A 20,626-nucleotide genomic window follows, 5' to 3' on the forward strand; every position below is an offset into this window, starting at 1 on the left:
ATCCCTGTACTAAAGCGCAGAAAAAAGGTTTACATATTTTCTGATAGCCATGGAAAGGACTATGACTATGAATCATTTGCGTGTGCTAACTCGGGTACTTCTGTTGATTATACAGGGTGATTTGTACTCAGTGTGACAAATTTTTTTTGATGTAAGTACAAAGTAAATGAAGTGTGATGATGCATATCAAATGTTCCAAGTCTCAAAATTAGCGTCCCAAAAAATTATTTTATGTTTTTCAAAAATAACCATGCTTTTAAACTTAATACAGCGATTTCTCAATTACCTGTATATGAATTTGAGTAGATAATGTCATTTTCGTGTTCTACATTAAATTTTGAACAAGAATAATGGAAAATGACGAAGGATCAGTGGTATAAACTCCATTGTAAATAGATTCAAAGATAAAAATTAAGATATTTGATAAAAATTTTAAAAACAATGGTCTGTTGTATTTTTCACACCCTGTATACAAGAAAGTGTCGGAATATGTTAAAAACTGCGCCATTTTATAAGCTTTCCAACCATATGCTACACTATTGAGGTTTAGATATTTTTTTGTTTGTTTTGGTGGTTTGAATACCAGGAAACAGGGAACTTTTTACTGTTTTTACTGTTCAAGCTGAATCAAAAATACAACTTTTGCTTAATACATGCCGACTTTCTATGTTTTAAATGTTAAGGACACCATGCTTTGTAGTCTTCAAACCATTAAAGCGTACATAAGCAGACATAAACCTCAATAGTGTAGCATATCGTTGGAAAGCTTATAAAATGGCGCAGTTTTTAACATATTCCGACACTTTTTTGTATACAGGGTGTGAAAAATGCAATAGACCATTGTTTTTACAATTTTTATCAAACATCTTAATTTTTATCTTTGAATCTATTTACAATGGAGTTTTTACAACTGATCCTCCGTCATTTTCTATTATTCTTGTTCAAAATTTAATGTAGAACACGAAAATGACATTATCTACTCAAATTCATATACAGGTAATTGAGAAATCGCTGTATTAACTTTAAAAGCATGGTTATTTTTGAAAAACATAAAATAATTTTTTGGGACGCTAATTTTGAGACTTGGAACATTTGATATGCATCATCACACTTCATTTACTTTGTACTTACACCAAAAAAATTTTGTCACACTGAGTACAAATCACCCTGTATATTGAATCCAACATGACACAAGAATTCTCAAATGAGGACACGGTTATAGTCATTGCTGGTGCTAACAATATTTGTGACGTCACCTACTCCAACCGGGAACCAGCAAGGTGTATATTGAGAAAATTCAAGGAATTAGTCGCAACAAATCAGCACACCAACTTAGTCTTTGTGACACAATTTCAAAGACATGACTTGACATCGGACTGTGTGATTAATAAAGAAATTTACAAAATAAACTGTGAACTCAAACAACTAGATAGCTTGCATCTGATCAATGTAAGTGATTTCAATAGGCACCTTTTCACTCGTCACGGCCAGCATCTAAACAAATTTGGCAAACGAGTTCTCTACAGGAGAATCGCTGATTTTGTTTTAAACAAAAACCACTACTCAAGTCATCCACCTCAGATATTAACTAGCTCTGTCAGAATAATGGAAGTTGACATGGGATCTGCAATAGACACATATAACAACTCAGATGTGGCTTTTGCTCATTGCATCTCAGCAGATTTTGGACATGCAAAAAACATGAGTGAAGGAGTTACTACGATTTTTAAAGAAAAGTTTGGCAAGCCCTGTGCAACTGACCTGTGTGACAAAAATTTAACTTTTCAAAAATCAAGGAGTGGAGCTGGCGTATATGGACTTGTCACAAAACCACAGTATTTTATGAACTCTAATAACTTTTATAATTATGACAGAATTTATGACGCAGCTTTTAATCAAATGACCCGTCACTTTAAACAAGGAAAATTCAAGACCCTCATATGCTCCCCCATGGGCTGTGTGCGTGATTGTATTCGGCCTTCACACTTTATCTCTAATATCACAAACTTTGTCAACAGTAGGCCTACTGGAGCCTCAGTGGTTATAGTGACTTCAAATGACACCTCTAGAAGTAGGCTACGGAGTGGAATGTCACCTGCAAAATTTGTTGAAAGGATGAAACAGCTGATTGGATTGGACAACAAAGCAACCTCACAGCCCTCCTCCCCGCATCCAGAAAGCAGCACAATTGATCTCTGCTCTACAATGTTTGACCCGGAGACACAATCAGCAGCGGACACTCCTCATGAGCTCCCATTTCACCTGACACCGGACATAAACTTGTCTGTTATCTCTGACACATCACCATGGCGAGGATGGTCGACACCAGAGCAACGTCCTGTCACTTACACATTGCACGGACAACCACAGAAAGATGAGATATGCCTGACTTCTACTAGTCCAGTATCTTCGCAATCACATCAGCAGCCCGTCCTAGCCCCTGGCCATCTCCAATACAGCGAGGCGGTGAAGTGTGTGTCAAGTGAAGTGGAAAAGCAGAGTAACCATGCCAGTGAAAAGTGTAGTCTAAATGTAAATAGTTCTCATGTAAATAGTAGCTTTGATGTAAATAGTATAATTTCCAATAGTATTCTAATGAACGATCAAATCTGTAATCCTGATGTTGCACAGCTTCTCTCAAATGGCTTAAATAGTTTAAACTGCAATCTTTCCAAAAAACTTCCAAACACATAAAACAACAAAATCCTACTACCGCATCAATGTTCCGTCAAAACAACAAAAGTAAAACAAACTGCAATCAAAATAGTAATAACGAAATTAGTATCCTACACCAAAATATCCAGCACCTACCCTCCAGACTAGACATGTTGTCTATCTTACTAGATGAAATTTCAGTGGATTTATTAGTACTGACAGAACATAAAATGAAATAAATCGTTTGAATATAAAAAATATGACAGTTAAATCTTTTTATGCTCGAAAATTAACATGTGGAGGTGGTGTATTAATTTTGGCCAGATCAGCACTCAAAGTAGAACCTCTTGAATTAACAGAAATAACGAGTTTGGTTCAAGACAAAGAATTTGAGTGTAGTGTGGTTAAAGTACGAGCAGGAAAATATTCTTTTGTTTTAGCTGGTATTTACAGAACTCCTAAATTGTGTTATGACAAAATATTTTTAGAAAAATTTGATGTACTATTGGAAATTTTAAATAGAAATTATAAAAACATAGTGGTTGTCGGAGATGTGAATATTGATGTGTTGGAGGAATCGAAAAATAAAAAATTGTTGTTTAATGTTTTAAACTCTAACCATATAAAAGCATTGGTGAATTTCCCAACTAGAATTTGCAAAACAAAAAAGAGTGCAATTGATAATGTTTTTACTAATATAGCCAAGAGCAAAATAAAAGTTTCAGGAATAATTACTGTGTAGTTACTGATAACAGTATAGAAATTTCAAAAATCCAAAAAACAATTGTAACATACCGTAGGAAATTTACTGATGATAGCATTGCTCAGTTTTGTAAACTATTAGAAAGTGAAAACTGGATTAATGTGTTTAATGCACCTGTTAATAATAAGTTTGACATTTTCTTTGATATAATTAAGTATGATTTTGATGTTTGTTTTCTTCAATTATCAATTATCAATTATCAATTATTTAAGAAGTAGATTAACCAGAGGAAATAGTAATTGGATTACAGATGATATTATAAATAAAAGAATAGATGTTTTAGATTTGAGTAATACTGCTACGAATGTTAAAGATAAATCATTTCAAAATATTCTGATAAAAAAAAAGAAAGAACTAAAAAAAGAAGTCATGGAAACTAAATGCAATTATTATCATAACTTATTGGAAAAATCACGAAATGTTAGTAAAACTACATGGGAAATTGTAAATAGGGAAGTTGGAGCAAATCATAAATCAAGCCATGGTGAAAGTTTAAGTTTACCATATATTAAAGCCAATAACTGCACGGACGTTGAAGAAGTCTGTCATCTCTTTAATGATTACTATACAATGATGGTTGAAAATGACATATTGCCCAAACTTATATCTTCTACTGGTTCGAAAAATATTATTTCACCCTCCAAAAAATTTATATCAAAATTCAGTCTTTCACCAATTACTTATGAAGAGCTGGATAACATTATAACTTCTTTTGATAATAAATTTTCCACTGGCTGGGATGAAATACCAATGCCAATAATTAAACAGGCTCGTCTATATATATTATTACCATTACTACATGTTATAAACTCTTCTTTTATCTCTGGAATCTTCCCCGAAAAATTAAAAAAATCAAAAATTAAACCTTGTTATAAAAATGGTAACCCAGAAGAAGTGTGTAATTACAGACCTATCTCATTGTTATGCTCATTTTCAAAAATTTTTGAGCGAGTTGTGCATATACAACTTTCAAAATACTTAGAGGAAAATAATTTATTAGATAAGGAACAATATGGTTTTAGAGAAGGAAGGTCCATGATTGACGCAGGAGTCGATTTCTGTGAATCTATAATTAATTCAATTGATTCAAAGGAAAAAGTAGTGGGAATATTCTTAGACTTAACAAAAGCCTTTGATAGTGTCTCACATGATTTACTTCTTGAAAAACTTAAATGTAACGGTGTAAAAGGGAGAGCTTGGCGTTGGTTTAAATCTTATCTTACAGGCAGGCAGCAGTATGTCACAATTGATCACATAAATAGCCATAACCAATTAATTACTTACACTTCCTCAACGAAAATTGTTAAGTATGGTGTCCCTCAAGGATCAATATTGGGGCCCTTATTATTCTTAATTTACTTAACTGACTTCCCCTCATTGATAGAATCTTCCAATCGTGTTTGTTTATTTGCCGATGACATCAATATAAAAATATCCGGAAATTCAAATGCTGATGTGGAAGTCTCTTCTTTTGTTGAGCTTACCAAATGTAACCAATATTTAAATGAAATCAATTTATTACCGAATACAATAAAAACTAATTATATAAATTTTTCTTCAACGAGCAAAAATTCACCTGAGTTTAATATTTTTATGGATACAATTTTACTAAATGAAGTTAAAACAATAAAATTTCTTGGATTGCATATAGATGATAAATTCAACTGGGACAGTCATGTTGAAAACATTTGTAATAAAGTCAACTCAGGCATACATGCATTAAGACAGATGTCAAAATTTAGTAGTTTAAAAACCTTAAAAATAGTATATCATTCCTTAATTGAATCACATACTTCTTTTGGGTTGTGTCTTTATGGGGGCACATCAAATTTTAACCTACATAGCATTCTGGAACTTCAAAAAAAAGCAATTCGCATTATGTTAAAACTAAAGTCAAAAACATCCGCAAAAGAGCAGTTTAAAGAAATAAGAATTATGACTGTTTTTAGCTTATACATTTATCAAATAGCCCTTTATATTCAATCAAGACATGAAAGATTGCCAAAATTGAACTCTTTTCATACATTTTCAACCAGAAAAGGTAATGAATTGGCGTTCAACAGACATAATTTATCGGTTTATGAAAAAATTCCATCTTATAGTGGTGTTAAATATTTCAATAGCTTACCTGACAATATAAAAAATATAAGTATTGAAATTATTTCTCACCAACAGACCCTTGTATAAATTAGAAGATTTTTTCCAACTTCCTGAAATTTGATTTTTTTTATAATAACAATTTTCTTTGTAAGTAGTCTTAAGTTTAATATTGTGTTTTTATCACTGACTCCATTCTGTACAAAATGTGCAATATGAATAAAGTTATTTTGATTGATTGATTGATTGATGATCTTCAATTTCTTCTTCCTCTTCTTCAAGATCTGGTATAGAAATTCTTAGATTTTCATCAGACAATGATCTGGGTTCTTCTTTGTTCTTTTCTTCCTTTTTACTTGATCTGGATTCATGTACATGATCGGGAATCAAGTCTTCAATTGGTGTGCTCCCAAAGTTAAATTTTTCCTCATAAAACACAACATTTCTTCCAGTGATTATTTTTCCTTCTTCAAGACACCACAGTCGATAACCATTAGGTCAATATCCAGTAAAGTAACACTTCAAGCACTTGCTGTCAAATTTACTTGATAATCTTTATTAAATCAAATAACATCGATAACACAAACCTTAAATGAAGCTGAGCAACAGCTAATCAAAGAGAGACAACTCAGAGCTGAACTAACAACAATGTTTGAAGATCAAGACAAGGACAAAGATCAAGTAATTTGTAATCTAGAAAAAGAAATAAAGAACCTACAACAAACTATTAAGAACCCAACAAAATATAATGTTTCTGGAAATCATCAAGCAAAAACACTTTAACATTCAAAAACTCCGAATCTCAAACCCACAGCTCTGAGCTCCCAACACAAAACAGCTCATTGTCCCTGCTACTTGAGCTAGCGAAGCTGAAGACCTGGCAAGAAGAAACAGAAAACACTTTAACAGCAATTAAAAGTAAAATATTTCAGCAAGAGAATGCTAAGAATACAAACTTCCCCAGTGATACACAACCCACACCGTCTTGTGAAAGCCCGAAAACCGATGCAAACGGAAGAATAAGGAAACAGCTAAGGGTAATGAATAGGAATATTTTTAGTGTGTCACTCCAGATGAAAAAAAGTAAAGAAAAGGACATAAACATAAACAATACAAAATCGAAATTAAATACTCTCCAGAACAGTTTAAAGTCTACTCCTTGCCCCAAGTCCACTCAATGTGCACAACAAGAATCTCCCATCATTGATAAACTTCCTGCTAACAGACAGACATTTAAAGTACAAAAAGGACCTCCCTGTACCGCTAAAAAACTACAACCAAATGAATCACTTGAAGACTTTTTAAACCAACACATGGAGTACATAAATGGGATCTCACACCATAAGCTACCACAATGTAAACAACATAACCAATCAATACTGAAAGACTCAAATCAGACCCTAAACCATTTTTTAGGTGTGAAGAAACAAACAGACGACAAAACATAGAATCAACTTCCCCCCTGAATGACAACAACCAAAACACAAACCCCAAAGCACAAAGAAGAGATAATCAGGGACATTTAGTTATTACACAAAATAAAACAACCTCCATCACAATTTTTCACCAAAATGTTCAAGGTCTTAGGAAAAAGATTGAAAGAATAAATCATCTAATGAGTGAACTCAAACATACTATCTTGGTGATTACTGAACATGGACTCAGCTCAGATATGTTATTACTCACTAAGATTAGTGGGTACAACCTAGTCACATATTCCTGCAGGGAAGAGCATAGAATGGGAGGAGTTGCAATCTATATCCAGGAAAATGCTGCTATCAAGGCAGAAGAAATAGAAATCTCCAACCAAAGTTTAGACTTAGTTTTTGAAGCAGCATTAGTGAAAATAAGGATAAAGAACAAAAACTGCTACTTACTTGGTATGTATAGACCACCAGGGGGACAAGCTAGGTTAGCCATTGACATCCTATCAGAAGTTCTGGAGTCACTTCAAGCTGACACCAAGACCGTTGTATTAATGGGCGATATCAATATAGACAGGCTAACTGAAAATGCCAGTAGTAACTATCTTGAAGAGGAACTGTCAACTTTTGGAGTTAGAAGACTACCACTCCCAGCGACAAGAATCACTAACCATTCAAGAACCTCTATAGACTGTATCTGTACGAACACACATGATAATGCTATAGATTTCGCTATAATTAACGCTGGAATAGCAGATCACACAGGCCAAACATGTACCCTCAAAATACAGAGTGAAGTTACTGCTAAAACGGATATGTCACAAAAAAGAATTTTTTCAAGAAAAAACCTGGATAGCATGAAAGACGAACTCTCCAAAGAAAACTGGATAAAGGTGCACAATGCCCCTGATGCTGAAGAGGCATACTCTGCATTCCAAAGGACTGTAAGGCTCATACTGGACCATGCCTGCCCTATCAAAAAAATAAGAGCTAAGCAGAAAGGACAGAAAATTAAGGTTCAGTATGATGAAGAAGTCAAAATACTAAAAGAAGATTTTCTAGATGCCTTACACCGATACGAGCTTACCGGAAATGTAAATGATAAAACAACAATGTCGGAAAAAAAGAAAACATATGATTTAAAGCTCAGGTCCCTCAAGCGACAAGCCACTGCAGAATACATCACAAGTGCTGATAATAAATCCAAAGCTGTCTGGGAGATCATCAACAAAGAAAAACAATGTAAACAGAAGGAAGAACCAAATCTGCAGCTGGAAATAGAGGGAAAAATATTAGATAACCCTACTGACATTGCTGAACACCTAAACCAATATTTTGCAGAAATAGCAGACTCCACTTTAGAGAAAAACAGAAGCCAATTCAAAAACAAAAAAATTACACATCCACTATTTCTACCACAAAACAATGTCCAGCCACTAATTTTAACTCCTACAACCATTAAAGAAGTCTTAGCAACAATAGCCTCACTAAAATCAAAGCTGTCATGTGGAGTAGATGAAGTGCCATCAAAAGTTGTAAAACACTGTGCCGAACAACTGGCAGCCCCACTTGTCAGCATAATAAACAAATCTTTTAGCCTTGGACAATTTCCCTCCGCCCTAAAAATAGCAAAAATATACCCAAAGCACAAAAAAGGCTCACGCACTAAACAAGAAAACTACCGCCCTATCTCATTAATATCAACCTTTTCAATAGTAATAGAAAAGGTCGCTCTGTCAAGAATGCTGAGTCACTTGGAAAGCAATGATCTAATCACTAAAAACCAACATGGTTTTCTCAAAGGGAGGTCCACCACCACAGCTCTAACTAGTTTAATCGAACAAATCATTGACCATCTAGAAGCACGCAGATATGTATCAACTGTCTTACTTGACTACAGCAAAGCTTTTGACTGCCTGGGCCATAATCTCATCCTAAGCAAACTCACAGCCCTAGGAATAGAGGGAATGGCCAAAGACTGGGTGGCAAGCTATTTGAAAAGACGTACACAAATTGTCGAAATCCAGCAAAACACAAATGGGAGAAAATCTGTACATAGGTCCACACAACTTTCGATTAACAGGGGAGTGCCCCTGGGCTCAGTCATGGGCCCATTTTTGTTCATCCTTTTCACCAATGATTTTCCAGATTTTATTAGGAATGACAATTGTGAAACAATAATGTATGCTGATGACACAACTCTTCTATTTATGCATGACTTACCACAAGAATTACACTCCAACATCTTATCCTCAACAGACAAAGCACTGCAGTACTGCCTTCAAAATGACCTGGCCATTAATCCATCAAAAACAACCCAGTTAAACTTCAGCCAAAAACATGAACAAATCCAAGAAATTCCTGAAATAACCGTTGAAAAAAACTCAAAACTGCTGGGCCTGACAATTGATGAAGACCTCTCCTGGAACGACCACATACACAACCTGACCAAAAAACTTGCATCTGGTGTCCATGTAATAAAGAGGATGAAATGGATAGGAGGTCTGGAAACAGCTAAGACAGCATACTATGCTGTAATAGAATCGCATATAAGGTATTGCTTAATATCTTGGGGAGGAACATCAGAAGCAAACCTCAACAAAGTGTTGGTACTCCAGAAAAAAGCTGTCAGGGCACTCTCCGGCCTTGAGCGCTTAGACAGCTGCAGGGAAGCATTTAAATCCCTTAAGCTCCTAAAAGTGACAGCACTCTACATCCATGGAGTTGTCCTGTACACAAAAAAACTTAACCTTCCCAGAAATGAGAATTTTCACTCCTACCACACCAGAAAAGCAGCCGACTACAACCTTCCGATCCACCACACTACACAATACAGCAGAAAACCCTCTTATATTGGCCGAAAAATCATCAACTCTCTTCCAAACAACCTCAAGAACGCAACAGGAAACCAATTCAAACAGCAACTCTGGGACTGGCTTGTGGACCGACCGGTGTACTCCCTTAAGGAATTTTTTGACCAATTATGAACTTTCAACACAAAAGAAAATGTAAACTGTTAAAACAATCTAAATGTTAAACATTCTGAATCTTTCTGACGCCATTGTATTTCTTAAAGAAATCACAAATAAAGAAAATTGTCTATTGTCTATTGTCTATAATTCGTCACCAACGTCCCCCCAAGTCGGGGTGCTGAAGTTTCCAGGGTTTGAAAATATTTATATATCTTAGCCTACCACAGGTACAGGTTTGTAAGTAAAAAAATGTAGTGTACAGGTGTGAACTCAGTACCAATAACCAACAGTGCTACTGTACCATCATCATTGCTCACACCTGGGAAAAGCCCTACAAAAGATAAAATTTAAAACGATTCTGGTAAAGGCCCTACCGTGATTTTGATCAATAAAATGATACAGTTAAAGTTGATCGCTAAGAAAACTCTAAATAGTAAGCACTATTAAAAATTAAAATCGTAAATTGCCTGTTATCTACAGGAACTTTCATAACTCATTCTTTACATTCAGCAAAATCACTCTCTCAAGTCAGTAAAATCATTAAACTTGTACTTGATATTATGTTCGTTATCACGATTCATGACTCTAGCCCGCTTAACACCTTTGGCCTCCAAGGTTTTTTTTAAACTAGGTGTGGGGACATTAAACCAGTGTGTCACCTGGTTCGTACACAACTAAGCAATTACCCGACCATTTAAGGACCATTTAAGGACTAGGCTTACTGACAAATATTTAATAGGGATTTACATCCAATCTTTACCCTCCTATAATTTTGACCCACTTCCATCAGGTCGGACCACAATTTCCTTGGAATTATGAAAAAAATATTAACTTTTTTTCTAAGAAATTTTACTTCTAGGTTTCAAATTATAGAAGAACAAACTCGTAAAAAATAAAAATAATTTTATTATTTTGTAACAGGGTATTAAAAAAAATTTGTACAGTTGCATAAATAAAATAACTATGGAGAATAATAGACATCCCAGTTCCATGTTGAAGTTCCAGCATTGACTTTTGGTTACACAAGTAAACATCCCATCTAGACAAAAGTTGTTTAAACAAAAACAAAACAGTTGAATAAGCCATAGACTGTGCTACAGTTTAAAATTTTGTTTTATCCGTTAGTTTTTGTTACTGAGGAAGTTCATGCAACAAATGAGGAGCTATAGCTTACAAAATGTCATCCTATCAGTAAAAATTGAATAATTGATTGTAAAATTGGTATAAAAAAATAATTTATAACAACACAACACTCTTTCGTTGGTTCAATTCAACTATGTCCATTTTAATTCTAATTATGGTGATAACTTTAACATGGGGATGGAATGTCTGGTTCAACAATAGTCAATGGTAGTACATTGGCTCTCCCTACAGCTGGATTTTCCTAGGTGCGGAATGCGAAGTGTGGAGTCCGTTCTCCTCTTTTCTGAGGAAATTTAACGGTACTGATTACCTAACAGCAGAGCAGACCGCCATTAAAATCGCTTCTCTGCGTTCCGCCCCTATGAAAATCCAGCTTTATAAACTTTACTGGGAGACAAACGTGACACATTCAAACTATTTCTAGAAGTCCAGAGCTTTGCCTCTTCCTCCACTTGTCGCACAGCTCATCGTTGGAGTGGAGATGATTTCGTCTTGCTCTCGTTGTGCAGACTCTAGCAGTTCCGGGGGCAGATGGAGTTTCTATCAAAAAAGTGGAAAACCCTTATTATTCATTACTTATTTTAAACTGCACAATGTGAGTTAATGAAGTGTAAAGTTTGTGTGATTGATAATTGATTGATAATCTATCTATACTATTATAAAAAAGAGGTGGTGTCTGTGTGTATGGGAAAAGTAAACGCGAAAACTACTGGTCGGATCGGGCTGAAATTCGGCATGATGATAGCTCATATTCCCGATTAACATATAGGCATATTTTTATCCCAAAAATCCTTCCGGGCTCCGCCCCAGTGGCTCTGGAGCAAAGGTTCCCATGTTAACCTTATGAGAAATGGAATTAATGAATCTTAACAGCTGTTTCAATTAAACAAGTTGGTTCTGTTCTATGATTTTCAATAGCATTAAAGTTACAAGGATTACCAACAGGGTGCAGCACTAGCATTATTTCTTTTACATTTATGACAACAGCTAATTTGCAACCAAAAGGTGAGTGAGCGTAGCGAACGAACTTCAACCTGGAGGCGAGTGAGCGTAGCGAACGAGCTAACCTGAAGGCAAGTGAGCGTAGCGAACGAGCTAACCTGAAGGAAAGTGAGCGCAGCGAACGAGCTCCAACCTAAAGGTGAGTGAGCGTAGCGAACAAACTTCAAAAAGAACCGAAATTTCTTAAACCATGTCCTCACTCATAACTGCTATAAGCATTTGATACTTATATGCCAACCCCGTACGAAGGACGGGTACTCTGCTAGTTGTAAATAAAAAAAAACTATAGAACCTTTTAATTTAGATCAGGTATCTCACGTCCAAAATGTATAAGCATGAGATCCTTTAACCCTTTGATTTGGGAATTTTTCCACGATTTCTCTATAAATTTACTTTTTAGGTAATTTTGTTTTTGGCTGTTGTGGCATTGTCAAACCATCTTAAAAGCAGTGTTTACACAAAGCCAGTTAGCGGGCAGGCTACCTGTCTTAGGTAACTTGAAATACACTAGAGGCAGATAACCTGCCTGCTCTACTGACCTTGTAAACACACGCCTGAATGGTTAAGTATAACTGGTCATGAAGTAGATTATCATTGATTTAGTTCAACCAGAGCTACATAAAATTAATAAGGTAATGATTATCCTAAGATATACTTGGATTAATCAAGGCCATTAATTTACAACAAGATTCAATGTCAAAAATAAATAAACAAGCCACTTTCAGCAGTTACAAACACTTTTGAGGTTAACTTCACCAAATAGACAATGGTTAAGTTTAAGAACCATCTCTAAAAAAGGGGGATGTTATTTACTCGGTCACCAAGTAACTGAAAAGCTCGTCTACCGCTAGAAGTGCCTCAATTTGTTTGGTCACAAAAAAAGTAACATTACAATGTTTTTCTTACAGAAACTATTGTTCCAAAACGTTCCTTATTTTCCAAATAGTTGCTTGTATTCAAAGCTGACATACCTCGACAACAAACTTTCGCTTCCTGAGTTTGAAAGCCCAGTCGTGGGTGTCAGGCGTATGTGAAGTGAGAGTGTTGAGGCTGCACAGCTTGACTACAGACAACAGTCCGTTGTACTCACTGTACGCAGGGTTAGAGTTGTTTGCTAGAGACTGCAGTCGGACAACCGTGTCAGACAAGTGCTCACACTGCTCTACTACAGCTCGCTGGAACATAAGAAATCATCAATAAACGGTCTCAGCAATCTGACACATACTTTCTCCCATTAGCTTGTCAAAAACGTTTATCATGGGTAGGCGTTACCTATGATATTTTATAGGAACAATCACAAAAGTGGCAATAACTTTTAAACCGTAAATTTTACAGCAATTGAGGGTTGCACTATACTGTTTAGTCTTATAATGACCATAACATACTAATTTTAATCAATACCGGCACTTTTTTCAAAAATTCTATTTTAAATTTTTTATGGGGTTTTAATGGGAAAATGACAAAGTTAACAAACCATTTTGTTCAGAATCTAAAGGGCTGTAACATACTAAAGTTTTATCAAAATCGTTTGGGCTGTTTTTGAGAAAATCTGATTTTTCTGTTATTTTATGGGAAAATCACCATTAAAAATTAAAAATTTAAAAAAAAGTGAAAAAAACGCCTGGAGATACCATGGATTAGAACCTACATACCAAATTTAATCAAAATCGGACCACAGGTGAGGTCTGTAGCTCTGTACTCAATCACACTCACAGACATCAATTCGAAAACCACTTTTTTGGTCCAGGGGGACCCAAAACGTATGTATCCACTCAAAACTCAAACTCAAAAATTTTGACAAAAACAATACTTTTTCAATACCGGTATACTGTGGTATAGGGGGAGAAAGTAAAAATTAGGTTAAAGATGTAGAGCACAAGGACCTCGATTAAGAATTATTGTTACAATATCAGGTTTACTTAAAAGAGAAATAGGCCACTCTGGCACAAGAAACACATAGCTATACCTTTCTTAGAAGCGATGTTTGAAAATGGTTCCATAAATTTTGAAACAAAACTAGTATCCACCACAATCATATCCGTTAACAGGTGATAAAACTTACCATAAAATAATACAATAAACTATACACGATTGATTTAAAATGTCGCTGTCACTGACAGTATTTTCAACCATAGAAGGTGAGAGTTGAATAAAGAGAGTGAAATATTCTAATCTAATCTTTGTACACAGTATAAATATTTTCTTGTGCCAGAGTGGATTCTTTACATTTTAGATGCCTATCACAACAAAACTCAGTTAAAATAGTATTTTTCTAAAGGCCTAATCCCCGTGGATCCTGATTTTCATTGTCACCATCATCAAAAGCAGCCCCAACCTCTAATTTGCTGGTAAGCCCTTACAAGTAAAACGCAGACTTTTCCTCTGTCATTGGGTTGTATAATTTCCTATGGTGATTTAAGCATGACTGGTTTATAATTGTACACTTGTAAGCTTAATCATTGAAAAAATATTGGATATTTTGCATAATTACAATAAACTAACACTTTTATCTCCACTGTAGGGAATGAAATATTTTACACAAAATATTAATTCCCACAAACAAAATCCGGAAGGAATAACTAAAAGACTAACCTCAACCATGTCAGTGGATAATGTGATTAGAACGCAGGCAAACGCAGCCTGTAGCATGTGACGAAGGGAGAGCAGAAACCGAGGCAGATAGTCTGGCTGAGGCCACAACGGGGAACCGAGGCTGTGTAGAACGATCCGCAGAACTGTCCTGCGTGGCTGCGCGAGCTTCACACTGTGACCTTGCTTCTGTATGTGGCTGTACAGGTCTGACAGAAGCGCAGAATACGGATTCTCACAGTCTGTTAGGAGATTTAACAGAATCATAATTCAAATCATTCACAATTTAGAAAATAATTAGAATTGACCATACCACTAGACAGGCAGTTATATGGGATAGAATTAAACACAAAAAATGTACAGTGTAATAAACGTTGTCCAGCTATTATCATCGTCATCTACTCCAATTTCAGCCAAATACTGAACATTTCCCTGTAGTCAAGTATACATCATTGTTCTCTACGATTGGGGAAAAATCCTGATCATCTACCGCAGTCATATAAATATCATCATCGCCTCTCACTTACATAGATTTCACGATCACTTATTGTCATCATCTGCTGCGGCAAAAGCGTTAATTTTTTGACTACACACTATTTGCAGACAAGCCCTGCAATCGCGATTGTTAAAGCTGGGTTCAAGCTCGATTTTCAAACTTGGTGCTTGATCTTGTAGGCTGAGTAAATCGATCCGCTAGCACATTTCTGGTATTATTTAGTTCCTCAAGTCAAATTTAAAATATTTCAATACACGATAATAGAAACGTTATATCAATTCTAGCAACAAACTTGAACTAATTTGTAGTTAGTAAGTTTTCTGGAGTACCGGTAGGTAAATCAGTTGTGTAAATTCTTAAGATTACTCAGTGATGGATCACCGATTTCTCTACAGAAATAAATAATACTTTGTACAGAACAATCACGAACAATCTAATCAATTGAGTTACGAACTCACTTGTGTCGTAAGGCCAGTGAGTGATCTCTGCATTGTCAAGGACCTCTTTGCTGTAAGGACTTGTCAGGTCAAAGTTGTGGCCGAACACAGGAGCTCCTGACAAAGACGGACTTGACTGCACCATCGGAGTGTCTCGATACCTTGACAAACACATACAAGTACCTCTTGTTAGTTTACAGCAATCATCAAAGATTTAGTAACTGGTATATAAAAAGGAACAAAATTAAGAGAAAGGAAATTAGTAATTAGATCTTCATATAAAAATTTTTACATCTAATTTTGATTACCTTAAAAGTTTAGCACATTGACAAGAACGTTGCACGGTTCTTCAAACAACCTGGCCAACAGTCGGCTCGAAAGATCAGTTCAGACCTAAAAAATTGAGCTATATTTGTATACATATGAGTCAGCCCAATTTTTTAGGTCCGAACCCGAAATCTTTCGAGCCGACTGTTGGCCAGACTTGAAAATATCCAGACCCACAGATCCCTAGTTCTTCCAAACTTAACCATTTTCGCCTTTTTTTGGTACATAAAATTGTTTGGCTCATAAAATTGCTTGATAACTGCAAAACTTACCTCCAAGCAATCTTTAGGTCATCAGCATTTTGATCAGAAGATCTTGAAGACACTGAGAATTCTACAGGGCTGGGCAAATCTTTCACCTACGACCAATATAGTCAATCTTGGATGAATTATTTAATATTGCTATAAAGAAGTGTAGCACACTATAGATTCCTAAAACAATAGCCGCGACAATACTACAAAGAAATTAGAATCAAAGTGGCCAAACAGTATCAATAATTTTGGGGTTAAGACATAAGGCCATGGCCCAACTATTCTTCAGCACCAGTGTGCAGTGTAAGTAAGCTGTTTATAGATCGGCCGCTTGGAAAGCCAGCTAGTACCAAGGCACGGCGCCGCCCCGGTGTCGTGGGAGTTGGAATCCTGTGTTACCAAATGGAACTGCTTACACATACACCGTCACAGCAGAGCCTAGCCGCCGTTGCTGTTGCCGGTTTGTCATTGGCAGCATCGCTCCCGCCGGTGCGGTTGGCCGGTTTTCTGAAGTTATTGAAAACCATAGTTTTCAACCCGTACTGGCAGCGGAGTGGGGAAAGGGCCATAGTCTGTCTCACTCCCACAGCTCAGTATCTCTCTCTCGCACTACTGCTACAAGGAGCTCGCTTTCTAAGCGGCCGACCTATAGTATTGTTTTCAGGATTTTTTATTAGGATCAGGCTTCCTTGAATGGGAATGAGTCTAAACTGGTACAGGATACACAAAACCCATTCAGGTAAGCCTGCTCTCCTCATAAAAAAATCCTTGAAACCTAAGCCTTTGTGCTCTATGTTACAACCTTAACCTCATGTTTAGTATTGTTTGTTACACTGAATTCTGTTGAGATATTCGTTGTACTAATTAACTTTTGTTGGTAATCTTGAATGTTCTTTAACAGGCCTAAGAGAGGGGCGGTTACAACTGAAGAAAAGTTACGTACCGTACTTAAATGAGTAAAAAGGTGAGAATCTAAATAAGTTTGAGATATATGTTGTATTTTACCCAATAAATATGAATGAACTTACCAATTGTCGTGTGTCACAATCAATGCTGGCAATATAGAGGCAATGTTTACAAGCGATTCCTTCAGCAAGGAAATATTTTGCTAGATATTTGCTGAAAACACCGAATTCATCTTCCTCTGTAAATAAGAATCAATAAATTATAAAAATAAGATTAAAACTTTATATTTTGGCAATATTTTTAACAATACATTGTAGATACAAAGTTGAATGAAAAGGTTTCAATATTAATTATTTTAAATAGGCTAAATAGAAAACAAATTTTAAACTTAAACCTAAAATGTTCATCTTTAAGGTTTGTGAAAGGAATCTGAATAATTTACTAAGCTAAATGCATTTTTCTGATAATTTATTGATCTTTATGATAATTTAGTTGAAAAAAGTAACGGTCTCTTAGTTTATAACTAAGGAAGTTTTTTGAATGTCTTCTTATAATGATGAATTCCGTCTAATAAGTCTAAAAATTTCAACCTAATTAGGCCTATACACAATTTTTTAAACGTACAGATGAAAAAGTAGGCCTATTCAAGATAGTGTTATGACATTTTATTGTAAAAATTTTGTACCGTAGTAGTTTTGAAATAAAAAATAATTAGCCAAATCTAAGATCATAGATGTAATATCGTACCGTACCCTGGATGATGTGAAATGAGACTGAGGTAGGGTAGGTACCTATTTTATTAGATCATTACAAATGAAAAGTTTGTTCGAGATAGCGTGGTTCTGTTCTCATTAACATAAACTGACTCACCAATGAGAAAAATAGATCCTAGTGGCAAACCGCCTCCTGAAAAAGATTAAAATTGATACATAAAACCTGTGTAATGTATTAAATTCTAGATGAACAACCTGATCAATTGGTGGCTACAACATTGTCACATAAATAAACCTAAGTTTAATCAACATTACGTCAGGCTGTAAGGTAACTATTCAAGTAGGCCTATCATGGATTAAGTTAAATAAGGTGAAAAAATTGTCTTTGAAATAAGCGCTTAGAAAATAGATACTTTGGTATTATCTGGAGGCCACGTATTTGAGAGGGATTTTTTTACCGGGTACTACCAAAAATAACTAAATAATTAGAAAGAAATTATTTTAATTACCGACTTACTGTCCAAATTTGGTATGATTGTGAATAGCGACCTTTGAATTCTGCCTATAGAAGGCAGTGATGTTGGCGAGAATTGAGTTGAATGTGTCGCTGCCGCTAGCTGCCACATGAACTCCGCCAAGTAGGTAAACCAGCAGGGTTAATATGCATTTTAGGGTTTGCACGCGATTTTTGAATTTTTTTTTTTCATTCTACTCGAAATTTAACGCTGATTCCGAAAATGACGTTCTTTTTCCGCGGAAAACGACCATAACGCGGAAAAACGACCAAAACGACCAAAAACTCTTTTTTTACCAAAACACGTCATGTGGGTACTCAAATTAACCGGAATATTTAGCAGATCACGACTATGCAAGAATTTTTTGGATCCGAGGTCAAATAAGCGAGATATCCACGAAAACGTGATACTACCAGCAATAACTCCAACTCACTAGGGGACAGGTGGGAATTCGGGGTTTTGGGTGGGGGAGACATCTAACGTGGTTTATCGTTGTAATTTAATGTGTAAAAAATAATGGGTAATTATTCGGGAGAATTATGGGAGATATGCTTGAAATTGGGAAATTTTTCAGTACCAACCTATTCATTGGTTGTAGTAGCACTGCCATGTTGCTCGTTAGGTTCGGTTAGGTTAGGTTAGGTTAGGTTGGTTAGGTTAGGTTAGGTTAGGTTGGTGTGGTTGGTTAGGTTAGGTATTGGTTAGGTTAGGTTGGTGTGGTTGGTTAGGTTAGGTTTGGTTAGGTTGGTTAGGTTAGGTTGGTTAGGTTAGGTTGGTTAGGTTAGGTTGGTTAGGTTAGGTTAGGTTGGTTAGGTTAGGTTAGGTTGGTTAGGTTAGGTTAGGTTAGATTGATTAGGTTAGGTTAGGTTAGATTGATTAGGTTAGGTTAGGTTAGGTTAGGTTGGTTAGGTTAGGTTGGTTAGGTTAGGTTAGGTTGATTAGGTTAGGTTAGGTTAAGTTAGGTTAGGTTAGTTTGGTTAGGTTAGGTTGGTTAGGTTAGGTTAGGTTGGTTAGGTTAGGTTAGGTTGGTTGGGTTAGGTTAGGTTGGTTAGGTTAGGTTTGGTTAGGTTGGTTAGGTTAGGGTAGGTTAGGTTAAGTTAGGTTATGCATAGTATCATCCCTTTTACCTGTTAAATTAAAACATAAACAATTATAATAAAATAATGACCAGCTGATCCTGATCAGCTGGTATTTTAACACAGACAAAAGTTAGAGCAAAAATCCAAAATAGCATCGCATATTTACGTGAAAATCTCGCTTATTTGACCTCGGATCCAAAAAATTCTTGCATAGTCGTGATCTGCTTAATATTACGGTTAATTTGAGTACCCACATGACGTGTTTTGGTAAAAAAAGAGTTTTTGGTCGTTTTGGTCGTTTTTCCGCGTTATGGTCGTTTTCCGCGGAAAAAGAACGTCATATTCGGAATCAGCGTTAAATTTCGAGTAGAATGAAAAAAAAAATTTCAAAAATCGCGTGCAAACCCTAAAATGCATATTTACCAACAGCAGCGCTGCAGCGGTTATGTTAGGTTGGGTCATTATAAATTAATATTACAAAAACTTAACTTAGGCTACCATTCACTAATAGGCTTGGTGCATGTTAGATAATGAATGTGTTTTTTTTTAGAATTTTTACCTTGGTAAACCCACCTTTGTATATATTTACTAGTAAATAACATGTTTTACAGAGTAAGATTTAATTGAAAAAAACGATAACCTAGGCCTATTATGCACTTACTAAATGTAATTTTAACCAATGATATTTTTGTAGACAAGTGTGCCGTTGTCTAAAAACGTGTTCCAGTTAGTTTGCGAGTGCGAATGCGTGTGCGTGTGCGGCACTGCGGTGCCGTGCCCTGAACGGAAATAAAAAAGGTTAGGAAACAACGGAAATGCTGCCATAGGCCTATGTTCAGGTGATCTAACCTATAATATTATTACGCGACTGACCAATCAATGAATCCAAAGAAAGCACCCCACTTGAGATAAGAACTTGATCCTTAATAGACACAACTTTGGTTCCCGGTAAATTATGATACTTTCTTCCCCTATCATCTTTTAAAACAAATTTCGGAGTGTCGATACTTTCCATTCTAATTAACCGCTTCTGCTTCTGCTTTCTGCCTTCTGCCGTTCTGCCTTCTGCTAATCTGCTCTGCTCTGAGCTTCACTTCAGTCAGTTCAGTTCACGCTGCCGACAGCAAGACATGAGCGAGGTGAATAAAAACTAGAGAACTCTCCCACTTGTATTATTTTGAGTGAACACTTGTCAGCAAGTGAATAAAGGAAGAGTTCACTTCCACTACAATGGAACCCTTTTCTGATGCAAGACAA

General features: G+C 35.8%; 1 protein-coding gene across 1 annotated transcript; it reads right to left on the minus strand.

Annotated features, from left to right (window-relative positions):
• Nucleotides 1-10,797: 10,797 nt before the first annotated feature.
• Nucleotides 10,798-20,426, minus strand: LOC128986280 (elongator complex protein 4-like). Its single transcript, XM_054406554.1, has 8 exons — nt 20,243-20,426; nt 17,933-17,968; nt 17,185-17,300; nt 16,178-16,263; nt 15,600-15,739; nt 14,649-14,887; nt 13,028-13,231; nt 10,798-11,594 (listed from the first exon to the last, which is right to left on the minus strand). Exons 1-8 carry the CDS (start codon nt 20,382-20,384, stop codon nt 11,475-11,477), a joined length of 1,083 nt encoding a protein of 360 aa, XP_054262529.1. The 5' UTR covers nt 20,385-20,426; the 3' UTR covers nt 10,798-11,474.
• Between the last annotated feature and the right edge of the window lie 200 nt (nt 20,427-20,626).

The sequence above is a fragment of the Macrosteles quadrilineatus genome, unplaced genomic scaffold (assembly GCF_028750875.1).
Source record: "Macrosteles quadrilineatus isolate MER2022 unplaced genomic scaffold, UCM_ALF_1.0 Scaffold_2__2_contigs__length_208266976, whole genome shotgun sequence".
Classification (NCBI taxonomy): domain Eukaryota; kingdom Metazoa; phylum Arthropoda; class Insecta; order Hemiptera; family Cicadellidae; genus Macrosteles; species Macrosteles quadrilineatus.